Below are 15,606 nucleotides of genomic sequence, written 5' to 3' on the forward strand. Positions count from 1 at the left end.
ATCTGTTCCCCAGACAGTATACTTCTGGTGTATACGTTCAAATTTTTGCTAAGCTTTTTAGATATTTTTTTTCCTGTGAATGTTCTTGAAAACACAAACTTACTGCCTAAATGTATGCAAAGAATTATAGAATCATAGAATAATAGGAATGGAAGGAGCCTTGAGAGGTGATCAACTCCAGTTGCCCGCACTCATGGCAGAACCAAGCACCATCTGCCATCCCTGACAGGTATTTGTCTAACATGCTCTTAAAAATCTCCAATGATAAGGATCCCGCAACCCCTCTAGAAATAAGAGGGATCTTGAGCAGCATCCTCTGTAATCAGAGCTGTTGGTCAGCTGCCAAGGAGAAATTCAAATGTTGCCCCACTGATTAGCATTGTAACCACAGCTGCCCACAGATAGCAGTATGTGTTTCTACTGGTCGTACACATCTGCATATCCTTTGGTGCACATAACAAAATTTATTCTGCCCATGGGTGCTAAAAATTAGAGAGAACACTGGTTGTGAGTATTCGTGAAGTATTTTTGCATGATTTGTTCTCGGGATATTTGTATTTAAATATTTTCTTTATTTTAATGTATTTAGATTTAGTCACTTAACACTACTCAGGGCCTACCATTTTGATTCTTATCAGAAAGACAACATTTCCAAAAGCACAAAGTCCTCTAGCACAGCAGTATCCAATAGGAATTCAAAGATCACCACACTAGTCTTTGTCATCTTTCCATATTTGCCACAGTCTTCCCCCGCCTCTCTAAATAAATGCCCTCCCTCCTTACCCAGAGCCAGGCACCCCCAGCCCTCCCCACTTTCTAATTCAGTGCTGGTGACTCTCCAGAGCCACTGCCAGGGCTGCTGTTGCCACACACTTCTCCCACCAAGCAGTGGGATCCAACCTCCCCATGCACTAGAGGGAACATTGGAGGTCAGCCACGAATGCATGGGGGGGTGGATAGCACTGCCCGCATACAGCTCTGAGGAGTATCTGCATTTAAAGCCTCTGAGATCTGCATTCAGCTGGAGAGCTCTATTTGCCTCAGCACAGTGTCCTATTCACAACATGCGGTGAGTGGCGAACATATAAGACACCCCTGCTCTAGCGCAATACTGAAGCATTGATTAATCGAATTGGAAAAAAGGAAGAATGAGAGAGACAACGGTATGTTCTTTTTTAATGGGAATATTAATCCACAGATTTATCACCATGGTTCTCAAGCTGTCCAGCCCACTCTATCTCTTTCAGGCATCCTCAAGCTTGACTTCACTTTAAAACTACTTGCTCGCAAAATCAGTCAAAAAAAAAGACAAAAGTGTCAGAGCACACTATTACTGAAAAATAGCTTATGTCATAATTTTTACTATATAATTACAAAATTAACTAATTGGAATATAAATATTGTAATTACATTTCAGTGTCATACTTAAGCCTGTTTTTCATTTGTGAGCCTTGCCTGAAGCCCTTGCCACAGGTGGTGTGGCAGAAGTGTGTAACTTAGTTCCACAAAGCCCCGTGTAGTGGGAGGGCCTGGGGGAGTTGCCTTGCTGGCCACCTCCTAATGGCAATCCTGTACTTGTGAGCCCCCTGTCCTATCCTGTAAGTCCGTTGGGAGCTGCAACATCAGGCTGAGAAACACTGATCTCAATTAATTGAATACCCCTTGCAAGGCCTCTGTATACCTCTAGTTGGAAGCCACTGATTTATTTTATCAGTGCATCAAATACAATGATAGCCCGAGTATATTTTCAATATTTTCCTTAGCAGGTAGGCTGTCATAAGAAATTTTAAATGACACATGTCACCATATGTAATACAAAATATAAATTATGAAAAGTTACAAAGAAAACTGAGGGGGAAAATTGTTGCTAGCAGTTATTAAAACGTGATCTAGTCATATCAAAGACTTCACAGGAAAGCTGAAGGCTTGATTTACATGGATGTACTCCACAATTTTAACTGAGATGGCGAGAACTTTCATTAAACTACTTAGTTTTGTTTTACCTTTTTGCAAAAAGGAAAGGGAAGAGAGTGAAAATATAAGTCTCAAGACAGCAAGAACTGTGTGTAGTTTTTTTTTTTTTGAACATGGTAAAATAAAAATAGCGAGAAATAGAAACCCTACGTATTTGAAAAGGCAAGGAGAAGGAAAATAAAACCTCATTCATTATTGATTCAGGAACCCTAGATGGAGTGGATATGTCACAGATAAGGGCAGCTATGTGGATAATATCTTTTTATTGGGGACCAGCTTGTCTGTCTCACCAATAAATGTAACCTCACTTACCTTGTCTCACTGATCTCGTAGGACTAACATAGCTACAACCATGCTGCATACTTATATTGTGGGTGTCATGCTCTAGTGGCTTGATACAATGATCAAAATGTGTCACCATAATAAACTAAAAGTCTCAGACTGCCCCTAAAACATTGATTTTATTGTCAGTGCTTGCAAATTCAATGGGAGGACATTGGGTGGTCAGCAGTGTTCTCTGTAAACTGAGTACTTGGGTAGCAGCCCAGGAGAGATTTTGGGTGCTGCCCAGAGTGTGCACAGCTGGTAGCACATCCTTCTATTAGTGGTGCACATCAGCACATGCCTACGTGCACATAAAAAAGTTATTCCACCCATGGATGGAAAAAAAATAGAGGGAACAATGGAGATCAGCCATGAATTTCTTAGTGAAGTATATCTGATCTTTGCTGGACTCAGAGTTTGCCAAAATGCAGCTTAGTTTTAAATACTGTTGATATAGCTACAATTTTGAATAACACCAAATCAGCTTGGACACTTGTGTATGTCAAGTAGTTGCACAGTTATTCACCAATTAATTGGGTAAATATACTTACACTGCCTATAATGGAAAGCCAACACGGGGAGGTAACAGATACCGGTTATAAGCTCTTGCTCGATTGGCGTAGAGAACGAGCACCAGGGGTTGCCTTCGACGGTGGGAAAGATCATCGCATCTCACTGGACAGTGACCACCCGCCTCAAGCTGGGCAGCCCGCAGCCAGTAGGGTATTGTCCCGCCACAGTTCACCTGCCTCACTGGGTACATGAGGCTTAAGGTTCCCAAACCTGACAAGTGACTGAAATTTGAGCACCAGGCAAACCAATAAGAAAATCAACAAGAAAAGGAAACCATCAAAGTTTTAAGCTTGCTTGCTGGAATGTGCGGACCATGCTGACCTGTTTGATTGAAGATCTTCAGGACATCAGTGACACCCGAAAGACTGCTGTCATCAATGAGGAACTGAAGAGGCTCCAAGATGACATTGCTGCTCTGCAAGAGACGTGACTCGCAGATTCGGGATCTCTAAAGGAAAAGAACTACACCTTTTTCTGGCAGGGTAAAGCCCGAGAAGAACCCAGGGAGCATGGCGTTGGCTTCGCCATCAGAAACACCCTTCTACAAATGGTGGAATTAGTCACGGGCAGATCAGAAAGACTCCTTCAGGTCATACTTCAAACTTGTGCTGGTCCTGTCCACCTGATCAGCACTTACGCCCCAACCCTGTACGCCGCACTGGAAGTAAAAGACAAGTTCTATAACATGCTTAGTGCTGCCATAGCGCAAATACCTGCTTGCAAACAACTGTACATTTTGGGTGACTTCAATGCGAGAGTTGGAGCCGATTGTGACTCATGGCCTTCCTGCTTAGGCCACTTTGGTGTGGGAAAAATGAATGAAAATGGACAGCGTCTTCTCGAACTTTGCACGTACCACAAACACACTTTTCCAAACCAAGCCACAGCACAGAGTGTCATGGAGACACCCACTCTCAAAACAGCAGCATCAACTAGACATGGTTATCGCTAGACGTGATAACCTCAAAAATGTCCTTCTGACACGCAGCTATCATAGTGCCGACTGCGATACAGATCACTCGCTAGTTTGCTCCAAACTCAAGGTGATTCCCAAGACGCTGTACCACTCTAAACCAACTGGAAGGCCCTGCATTGATGCCAGAAAGACGGCTAACTCAGAGCCGAAAAGTTCAGAGAGACCCTTGAGGAGAATCTGCGCAGCAGCCCTGGGGGTGCCGATGTGACATCCAGATGGCAGCATCTGAGGGATACAATTTACATCACAGCCTTTTCGGTGTTTGGAAGACGAGCTAGGAACACAAATGACTGGTTCAAAGCTAACTCGGATGAGATGATTCCAGCCATCAAAAAGAAGCATGCTGCACCCCTGGAGTACAAATGCTCGCCGAGCCAGAGTACCCTGCAAGCACTCAGAGCAGCCAGAAAAACAGTACAGCAGACAGCCAGGCACTGTGCCAACAACGACTGGCTCGAGCTATGCAACAGCATCCACACCAGTGCTGACTTTGGTAATCTCAGGGGCATGTACGAGGGCATCACGAAGGCATTAGGACCCACCCAGAACAAGATGGCACCTCTGAAATCCGAATCTGGTGAAGTCATTGCTGACAAAGCCAAACAGCTAGAGCGCTGGGTCGAGCACTACTCTGAGCTGTACTCACGCGAGAACATTGTGGTTGATACAACCCTCGATGCCATCGAGCTCCTACCAGTAATGGATGAATTGGACCAGGAACCAACTGTGGATGAACTGAAGAAAGCCATCAACAGCACCGCAGTAGGAAAGGCCCTGGGCCAGGATGGTATGCCACCAGAGGTAATCAAGTGTGCCACAGACACTCTACTGGAACCCCTATGTGAGCTACTGTGCCTGTGCTGGAGAGAGGGAGAGGTTCCACAGGATATGCGTGACGCTAACATCGTAACCTTGTATAAGAACAAAAGAGACAGAAGCGACTGCAACAATTACCGTGGAATCTCCCTCCTAAGCATCACTGGTAAACTGTTCGCTCGCCTCATCCTCAGCAGACTCCAGAAGATTGCTGAGAGGGTGTATCCCGAATCACAGTGTGGATTCCGCACAGAGAGATCTACCGTTGACATGGTCTTCTCTCTGAGGCATCTGCAGGAGAAATGCAGGGAGCAGAGGAAGCCACTCTATATTGCCTTCATCGATCTGACCAAGGCCTTTGACTTGGTCAGCAGGGATGGACTGTTCAAACTGCTCCACAAGATAGGCTGTCCACCACAGTTACTCAAGATGATCCAGTCTTTCCACGAAGACATGAGAGTAACCATCCAATCTGATGGCACATTATCGGATGTTTTCAGCATCAGGAGCGACGTCAAACAAGGATGCGTCCTTGCTCCGACATTGTTCGGGATCTTCTTCGTGCTCCTCCTGAAGCACGCCTTTGGATCTTCAACAGAGGGCATCTTTTTGCACACAAGATCTGATGGGAAACTGTTTAATCTTGCAAGGCTGAAAGCTAAATGTAAGGTGCGGGAAGTCCTCATCAGAGAGATGCTGTTCGCAGATGACGCTGCTGTAGTGTCACACACAGAAGACCAACTTCAGAAACTGCTGGATTGGTTCTCCAAAGCATGCAAGGACTTTGGGCTTTCCATCAGCCTAAAGAAGACAAATGTACTTGGTCAGGACGTTGCTGATCCTCCATCAATCAGCATTGACAACTATACATTAGAGGTCGTCCACGAGTTCGTTTACCTCAGGTCCACCATCACTGACACCCTGTCATTGGAGACTGAGCTAAATAGGAGGATTGGAAAAGCAGCCACAACTCTGTCCACACTCAGCAAGAGAGTGTGGAATAACATCAAGTTGTACACCCACACCAAAATGCAAGTCTACAGAGCCTGCATCCTCAGCACCCTCCTTTATGGCAGTGAGACTTGGACCCTGTATGCCCACCAGGAAAAGAGGCTGAACGTCTTCCACTTGCGCTGCCTCAGGCGCATCCTTGGACTATCATGGAAGGACAGAGTGTCCAACACTGCCGTCCTTGAGCAAGCTGGAATCCCAACCATGCACACCCTCCTTAGGCAGCGACGGCTCTGCTGGCTTGGCCACGTCCACAGGATGAGTGATGGAAGGATCCCAAAAGACATCCTGTATGGCAAGCTAGCCTCTGGCAAAAGACCTCCCAGATGCCCCCAGTTGCACTGCAAAGATGTTTGCAAGAGGGACCTCAGGGAGGTAAACATTGAGCTGGACAGCTGGGAGGAGCTGGCAGACGATCGCAGCAGATGGAGGCAGGAACTACACAAGGGCCTTCAGAAGGGTGAGATGAGGATCAGACAGCTAGCAGAGAAGTGAGCCCACAGAAAGCACAGTAAGGACCTGCCAGACACCCATTACACATGCAACAGATGCAGCGAGGACTGTCACTCTCATGTGGACCTTCACAGTCAACGCTGCAAATGATGATCCCAAATAGAACTATGAAGGGTGCAATCGATAGTCTACGTAGACTGAAGGATGCTGCTGCTACTGCTACTGCTACTACTACTACTAATGAAAAGCATATTTGACATTTGGAAGCCCCCATTATAACATCTAGGACAACGAAGTAGAAATGTGGCCTTTCTGTTTGTCTGTGTCTCTTTCCGCCCGACCCCAACCCCAATCCATGTCTATCACAAAACTCATTCTACCCAGTTTGGAAGCCAACCCATGTGATATATCTATATAAGGGAACATTTCTTTCAGTTTCTATGTATATGTCATATAAACACAGGACATGGTTCTGATCTTGTGCTGCTTTTACATAACTGAGAGAAGAATCATAGTCTGGGAATACTCAAAAAGTTACATGTTAATGGATTCTAATGTGCATATGTTGCAAAGTACAGTATTCAAGATATTGTAGCAGATGAGAGACTGTTGTGTGTTGTTTTGCTGCCTGACCATTGAAAAATATAACTGCTTAGTGTAAGAGATGCAGAAGATCATAATATCAAGCTGACAGCGGGAACGAAACTAACTATTTCTGGTATTGACCAGACTTGCCCTGTCAGTAGGTGTAGCAGCATCACACATTCCCCATACTTTTACTACCAGATAGAGCTATATTAGTATTTCAGAGTTTTCGGCTCAATAATTGCAGTATATGCATAATAAACCCAAGTCTCCATGTGACTGTAATTCTTTAAAATATATTTTATGCCAACAGGAAAAATTTCAGAAGGGACAAAAAAGCAAGTATTTCCAATTTGGTTTCCCCCAGGAAAATATTTTTGACCATTTTTATAATGATGTTCTTATTTTATTTCTCAATAACAATGTAACAGTTCCTCACCTATGGAACTATTTTTCATTTTCATAGACGCAAACCTACAAAATATTATGTCATCGTGAACATTAAAACAAAAAAAAAAGATTTATTGCTTTATCAGTGGTAGGGATTTTTTCACAGTTCTGTTATCTGATGAATAAGGGACTTGCTAGTTACAAAGAATCATCGACATCTTTTTAGGAGTGCACAAATTGGATATTAAATGTCCCCCCACCCACATTTTCTAGTTCCAATGCTTACAGTCAGTGCCATGTTCTATGTACTGCTGTTGTTACTTTTGGATATTATTGACTTAATGCAATCCCATTATTTACTGAAACTATGAACAATAAATGGCATTGAAAAAGCGCTGCTGTCTACATAAATATTAATATCAGCAGTGTTGTCATTTTGTCAGGAGTAAATACAACCCGAACAAATAAGATGCAGGATCGTAAGAGAAATATTTATTTAAAAGTATTGCAGGTAATCTTTGAGTTTTCATTTTGTGGCTTATAAAACTTGTTCATTATGAAATATATTAAGAAACCTTGATTGTGCTGATCTGTTATTTGGAAGTTGTATGTTTCTATTACTAGCTCCACATAGAAGGGAGATGCCTAATGACAGTTTTGCAAGGATAGAAGTATTGACCTAAATTTTCTAGATGCAATCCACTTTGTATCATATAGTCTGCTTAACTACCCTTGTTAACTGACTTGGAAAACTTGGTCTTAATTTCTCTTCCATGTAAAAGGAAATCTTGTGTAGTGTTGCTAGTGCGGAATGGCTGCTGTTTTCCAACATGGTAGTGGCTACATAACTAGAAAACTTGAATGAGCATATATTTGTATTGGACACAAAGTAGTGTGGAAGCACATTATTAAGGTCAAGCACTCAAAAGTCAGGAAATGGCAGAAGTACGGTTAGCTGTGCAACTTGAACTTGTCCCTCTTGTGTGTAAGCATTAATTATTTGATCACATGTTATCTTTTCCACCTTGTTTAGTGATCATTTAGACCTGTTCTGGAAATGAATCGGGGGTGCATTAATAAAGAAGGCTATCTGAAGCATTCCTGCTTCATTTGTGTCATGAATGAGGCAGGGGACTGTGGGAAGAGAAAAGAGAGTCTTTCCAGTTAAGGCAGTTGAAAGCTGTCCTCGAGAACTGAATTACATCCCTGTCTCTGTCACAGAGCAGCTATGTGATGCTGGTCACGTCCCTTAAAACTTGTCTCAGTCAATCACTAAGTGTGTTTCTTGTTTTCTGGGTGCCTGACTTGAGACCCTGAGGTCTAATTTTCAGAAGTGTTGAATATTCTGTGATGAATCTGCTAAGTAGGTGATACCATCAACTTCTTCCCCACCAGACATTGCTTTCACCAGTCCGGGTAGGAGGGGCAGATACTCCAAGACCCTGACTTATTGGATGGCTATAATATTTACAACTCACAACTGCAAGTGAAGTCAATGGAAAATGTACTTTGAAATATTGAAGCTGTAGAATGTTTAATATTCTGAGAAATTAGGTCCTAGGTGTGTCAGTCTGTGCACCCAAAATTAGTGGAAAGTGTCAACCTTAATTTGTCTAGATAGATCACTGCAATTAAACACCCAGCTGGATCAGGCTCATGGGACTCCACCTAAGGCACTAATTTGATTGCAGTGTAGATGTTCAGGCTTCCGCCTGAAAATCTGAGAAAGTAGGTTTTACCCAAGAAGGCTCATTACCTAATAAATGAATTTCTTAGTCTTTAAGGTGCTACAGGACTGCTTGTTTTTAAACCTACATATCAGCATGAGACTGACTACCCTGCTGTTAAACAGCCCCTAATCATGAGCCCTACCAATCTGAGTCAGTGGACATGGGACAGATGTTGGTGTTTAACTGGAGAATGAACATAACCTGTGTGCCTCAGTTCCCCATTTGTAAAACAGGGAACATGATATCTAGTGACTCACAGTGGTTTTCTGAAAATAAATTAACTAATATTTTTGACACACTCAGATGCTATAGAGAGAAGTACTATAGAGAAGTAGTAAAGTAGCACTTTAAAGACTAACAAAATAATTTATTAGCTGAGCTTTCGTGGGACAGACCCACTTGTCTGTCCCACGAAAGCTCACCTAATAAATTATTTTGTTAGTCTTTAAAGTGCTACTTGACTGCTTTTTTGTTTTGATAGTATATAGACTAGCACGGCTCACTCTCTGTTACTATAGAAAAGTGTGTGAGAATGTTAATTCTGTCTATATAACAATGTTTGAATAGCATGCAGTAAATAATGCATGGAGCCACATACTCAATAATGAAGATAAAGTAAAATGTTCACTATCTGATCATTAAGTGAACATTTTCCATCCTGTTAACTGAATGAGGCAGAGGTCAGGTAGCTAAAATACTATGTGATGATGTGATAAAAGACATATATGCAAGAGAAGAATTTTTCTGTCAATCTAGCTTCTTCTGCAGTGGGGACTAGGTCAACTATATTGCACATTCAACTGCATTTTTCACAGTCCTGAATGATTTAACTAGGTTTATCTTATTTTGGATGCAGACCAGGCCTAAGATTGCACAGGCAAAATTATTTCTGAAATTTCCTAACTTTTAAATTACCTGTTTCTCAAAACAAAGCAAGCAGTCCTGTAGCACCTTTAAAGACCAGCAATTTTATTTAGTAGAGAATGAGCTTTCATGGATATAAACACTGTAGTCTATAAAGCACTTTATGATGCAGAGGTGTAGCTTATTATTAATGCATCAGCTTTTTTCACTCCCATGTAGTCCTTAGCAAATTTCTGAAGCTCTGCAGAACGATTTATATCTCATTTTAGGCCTGCTGTTAAAATGAACTCATAAGAAATGTGCAAGGAAGTCTGCAATTATTTTTCAGACTAACTGATGTCCAGACATGCCTATCAAAACCAATGACTACATTGATACTGTCATCTTAATTTCTTGTTAGGAATACATGATGAAGCATCTGTGTGGGATTGATGATTAACATACATCATTGCCTTTACACTTTTCTTCTTTAGCAGATTGCTTTTCCTAAGATGGTTGCAAGCTGTTGTCGGTTCCTGTGCTACTTCTGTCGAATCAGTCGCCAAAACCAAAAGGCCATGTTTGAGCATCTAAGTTACTTGCTGGAAAACAGCAGTGTTGGGCTGGGTATGTCATATTACTTTAACTGCTGAAACCAACTCCTATGAATATTGCAATATTACAAGTCTGCTGTCTGACTTATCAATAAGTCACATAGTATCATGAGGACCGTTGTGAAGTTTATATGCAATTTTGGATTCAAGTTTTTCTTTTTATCATTAGAATTCTGTGAGTTGGATTACAAACAGAAAAATCTAAATCTGGGCTATTTAAATGTAATGGAAGAATTAGGAACAAAACCATATTACCTGATGCCACTTGTCTTTGATACAATTATTTCTGGAAATTAAATACCTTATAATAATGCTGTTGTCTTTAGATGAATGTTTAGGAAGGTACATTATATAATATTTATATCATATGTATGAAAACAAAAAAGCAGTCTGGTAGCTCTTTAAAGACTAACAAAATAATTTATCAGGTGACAAGCTTTCGTGGGACAGACCCATTTCTTCAGATGATAGCCATACCAGAACAGGCTCAATATTTAAGGCACAGAGAACCAAAAATAGTAATCAAGGTTGACAAATCAGAAAAATATTATCGAGGTGAGCAAATCAGAGAGCAGAGGGGCAGAAGGGGGGGGGCAGTCAAGAATTAGATAAAGCCAAGTATGCATACATATCATATGTAAGTGTATGTGTAATGTGATGAGGAAAAGCCAGATGACTACCAGAAAGTAATAAAAGACAGATATATTGCCCATTGGCTGAACAAACACGTTTTGCCATGTTAATCAAATGACAGTTACTCCAGGTTCATTAAGACACCTGAACTCTATTAAGAAACTCGTAGAACTCAGTTGAGGCACTTTGGTTCTATCATGTTCTAAATTGCCTTCAGGTGTCTTAAATAACCTGTCGAGAGAGGTGTGATTGGACTACTTGGAGCCAAAGACTTACCTTGGTTAAAAGCCTCTGCGTTAGTGAGTTTAGTGGCACACCAGCAGTGGTTGGAAGAGGACGTGCTGCTGGAGAGAATGAACTATAGAGACACTATCAGGTACCAGGAGGGAACCCTCCAGATGCGGAGATGAGGGGCAATGAGAGCCTTACCTGGGGAACTGCTCCTTTGGGTCCCAGCAGTAAACCCCTACAGGATGGAGAGAAACCAAGGTAAAAAAATCTTGTCTGTTGCTTCCACATCTGGAGAGGCCACTAGGGGCTTAAGAGAATTTCCTTTCTCTTTTCCTCCAAGCTGTGCCAATGATGAGAGTGGCCAAATCAGACTACAACTTGCCCCTGTAGTAAAGGGGTTAGACTCAGAGCTGTAGTGAGCCACTAGGGTGAGCAGTTAGATTGTGAACTCCCATTTTCCCTTGACTGGGAGAGAGAACGCTCGATCTACCACTATTGAGAAGGAGAGGACCCATTGTTCGAAATTAGGATCTCTCTCTCTCTTCCCCTGCCCTGCACATGAGTTTTTAAATGATATATAATTTAAAAAATTAGTAATGCAAAGATCCTTTCCTGAACTGTAATCATGTTACTTAAAGTTTCATGTTCTACCTCGAAAGCCTGGAAGTGCATAGTTCCTAGTTTCAGGGTTCTTTAGAATTATGAGGCCCAAGAAAAAAATGACTTAATTCTTATTGCCAACCTAAGAATAAAACAAAGAAATAGTAGGCTATAGTAAGACAGAAAAAGAATGTTCCAATCAGCTATACACATTTTTAAATACTTGAAATGACATTTTATAGCCCTGCATGTCCTCTAGAGTTATGGAATGAATTTTTCCCCCTTTTGAGGATTTGCAGCGGCTGTGTCTACACTACAAAAATAACTTTGAAGTTGCTTGCAAAGTACAACTTCGAAATTGAGCATCTACACTCACCATACTTGGAAGTTAAATGTTGAAGTAAGGCACTACTCCATTCCTGGGAGTAAGGACTTCAAGTGGAATGGAATGGAGTGGAGTATGGCATGTACTTACTTGGAAGTACAACTTTGAAGTGACAGACTTTGAAGTTGAGTGTCTACACACACCCTACTTCAAAGTTAAACTTTGAAGTAGGGCACTACTCCATTCCCTGGAGTAAGGACTTTGAATGGAATGGAATGGAGTAAGGACTTGGAAGTTGGGCTCCCAAGTTAACTTTGAAGTAAGGGAAAACATGCATAGACTCTTTTCAGGCTACTCTGAAGTAGCGCCTATCTTCGAAGTTACCTTCAAAGTTAGTTTCTAGTGTAGACAAACCCAATGTCTGTTAAATTTCTCTAAAGTTCACTTCTGTTGTTTCTATGAGGCATTATTCCAGGCTGCTTTGGCTGTGTTTTTAAACTGTAAAGCAGTGTATATAGACCCTGAGTCAGCACAGAACTTAAGCTTGTACTTGAATCCATTTCTGCTCGGCAAAATATTTAAGCTTTGCTTTGTTGTATCAGGACCATAAAGGATACTGTATATGAGTATGTTGGACTATGACATAGATTGCAGTGTAACTGCTGCCCTCTGCTGCACGATTTTCATTAGCTCAAACTAAATAATTATAATTACTATATGTTACCATGTTTTCCTCCAGCATCTCCTTCTATGAGGGGTTCCACTCCACTAGATGTAGCAGCTGCCTCTGTAATGGATAATAATGAACTTGCACTAGCTTTGGAAGAGCCAGACCTGGAAAAGGTAAGTGCTTATTACTAGCTTTATTTTACTTTTATTTTGCTATGTGTTCATTCTGTCTCCTTCTAATCACATCAAGCTATAATAAGGTTGGAGTTTTGCAATGAAGGGTTATTAATTATTTGATTATGCTTCATTTATCCCTTTTCTCATCATGCAGTAATATAAGGCACAGGGGAAATCTTCCTGACCCCTCTGATTTATACTGGAAAAAGGCAGCATGATATTAAGGGCAGGGTAACTGCTCTGATTCTTTGTTCTTTTTATAGTAAAGCTATATAATCAGTTATTCGGGATAGGGTAAAATAGAAGATCCTTTAAAAATAAACATTGTGTAAAATAGACATGAATGAGTTGGATTTGCCTTTTTGAAATGCACTTGAATATTGGAATGCTAAAAAGTGGAAATTACTCTTTTTTGTTCTCCAAAGCCTATCGTGGAATTTGAAGTCTGCAAACATATACCAGCATTCTGGTCCAAATTGGAGCAACACACTTTGTGCATTATGGATATTCAGATCCTAAATCGCCTAATAATTACTTTGTCTTTTTAAGTAAAATTAACACATGGTAGGATTGCATCTCTAATGTCTTCAGTATCCTGTGGTTAAATTCCCAAGTATGACACTGGAATGTAACCATGTATATTCAGCACCCAATGTTAAACAACAAAGAAATCATAGACAATGCAGAAATGTATGCCCATAGTTGAAGCTGCCTCACACATCCCATCACAAGTTTCTAATCTTAGGTCTTATAACTTTACAAAACTAACTATATGGGTTGAAATATTCCATGCCATGTATAATGTCTCAAGCTATTTTTTAAAAAGTTTCAGCTAAAATGATCAATTTTTTCCTAAATACCCAGTTTTTCCTGATTTGGAGAAAATGTTGTTTTGTTCACATTAAAATAATAAATCCTTCAACCGCTTAAGTAATAAACTCTAGTGCCACCTTACTTTGAATCATGGACTTTGAATAGGCTGTGATGGAATCACCTTGTTCTTAGGGGTGTATCATGTGTTAACCCAGTGAAGATTCATCCAATATCTTAGTGCCACTATATAAATCCATGGTATGCCCACATTTTGAATAGTGTGTGCAGATATGGTCACCTCCTCTAAAAAAAGAGATTGTGATATTGAGAAAAGTTCAGAAAAGGGCAACAAAAATGTTTAGGCATTTGGAATAGCTGCAATATGAAGAGAGTAAAAAGACTGGGACGTTTCAGCTAAAAAATTTAAAAAAAAGGGAGATTAAGGGGGGGCAGTATGATAGAGGTTTATAAAATCATACATGGTGTGGAGAAAGTAAATGGGAAAAAAGCTATTTACTTGTTCCCATAACACAATAACTAGGAATCACCAAACAGAATTAATAGGAAGAAGGCTTAAAACAAACAAAAGGCAGTATTTCTTCACACAACACACAGTCAACCTATGGAACTCCTTGCCAGAAGATGTTGTGAAGACTAGGACTTTAACAGGGTTCAAAAAGAGAGAGGCCCATCAATGGCTATTAGCCAATATGGGTAGGAATGGTGTTCCTAGCCTCTATTTGTCAGAAGCTGGGAGTGGGTGATGGAGAGGGATCACATGATGATTACCTGTTCTGTTCATTCCTCAGGAATACCTGGCAGTGGCCCCTGTTGAAAGACAGGACAGTGAGCAAGATGGATCTTTGGTCTGACACAGTATGACTGTACTTATGTCCTTATAATAAGGTGCAAAGTCACAGTCATCACTGATTTGTCAAGAGTGAATCATGTCAAACCAACCTAAGTGCTTTCTTTGATAAGATAATAAACCTGTGAGGAAGGGGGAAGCAGTAAATGTTATACAGCTAGACTTTTGTAAGGCATGTGATATAATTTCACATGACCTACCCATTAACAAAACTGGGAAAATTCAGCTTAGATGGAGCTGCTGTAAGATGTCTGGGAGCATAACTGGTTGGATAATATTCTCAAAGAGTAGTTATCAGTGGCTCACAGCCATGCTTGAGGATCCCACAGGGTCAGTTCTGGGTCTATTGATGTTCAATATCTTTACTGATGATTTGGATAGTGGCATAGACAATATAGTCATGAAGCGTCGGGGTGATACCAACCTGGGAGGGGTTGCAAGTGTTTTGGAAGATCGGTTTAAAATTCAAAATGATCGGGACAAACTGGAAAAATGGCCTGAAGTACATAGAATGAAATTCAAGGACAGTTGCAAAGTACTCCTCTTAGAAGGTCACAGCCAGTTATGTACATTACAAAAATGAGAAGCGACTCTCTAGGAAGGAGTACTGTGGAAAGAGATCAAGAGGTTGTAGTAGACCACAAGCTAAATATGAATCAACCTCATGACACAGTTGCAAAGGAAGCAGTCATCGTTTTGGGATGTATTAACAGAAGCCTTGTAAGCAAGACACAGGAATTCTTCAGGTCTGCTCTGGACTGCTTAGGCCTCAGCTTAAGTATTGTGTCCGGTTCTGGGCACCACATTTCAGGAAAAATGTGGAGAGGGTCCAGAGGAGAGTAACAAATATTATTGAAGATTGAGAAACCATGACATGAAGGAAAACTGAAAGAATTGGGTTTGTTTAATCTGCAAAAGAGAAGACTGAGAAGGGGACGTGATAATAGCTTTTAAGTATCTGAAATGCTGTTACAAATAGGAGAGAGAAGAAAAGTTCTCCT

General features: G+C 41.0%; 1 protein-coding gene across 1 annotated transcript in view; it reads left to right on the plus strand.

The window, feature by feature from the left end:
* The window catches only part of RYR3 (ryanodine receptor 3), a 572,218-nt gene that overhangs the window by 344,821 nt on the left and 211,791 nt on the right, over positions 1 to 15,606 (plus strand). The window contains exons 42-43 of the mRNA XM_074996957.1: positions 10,170 to 10,302; positions 12,818 to 12,921. Coding sequence (XP_074853058.1) covers positions 10,170 to 10,302; positions 12,818 to 12,921 — 237 coding nt within the window. The remainder of the gene's footprint in view (positions 1 to 10,169; positions 10,303 to 12,817; positions 12,922 to 15,606) is intronic.

This window comes from Carettochelys insculpta, chromosome 6, assembly GCF_033958435.1.
Source record: "Carettochelys insculpta isolate YL-2023 chromosome 6, ASM3395843v1, whole genome shotgun sequence".
NCBI classification, from domain to species: Eukaryota; Metazoa; Chordata; order Testudines; family Carettochelyidae; genus Carettochelys; species Carettochelys insculpta.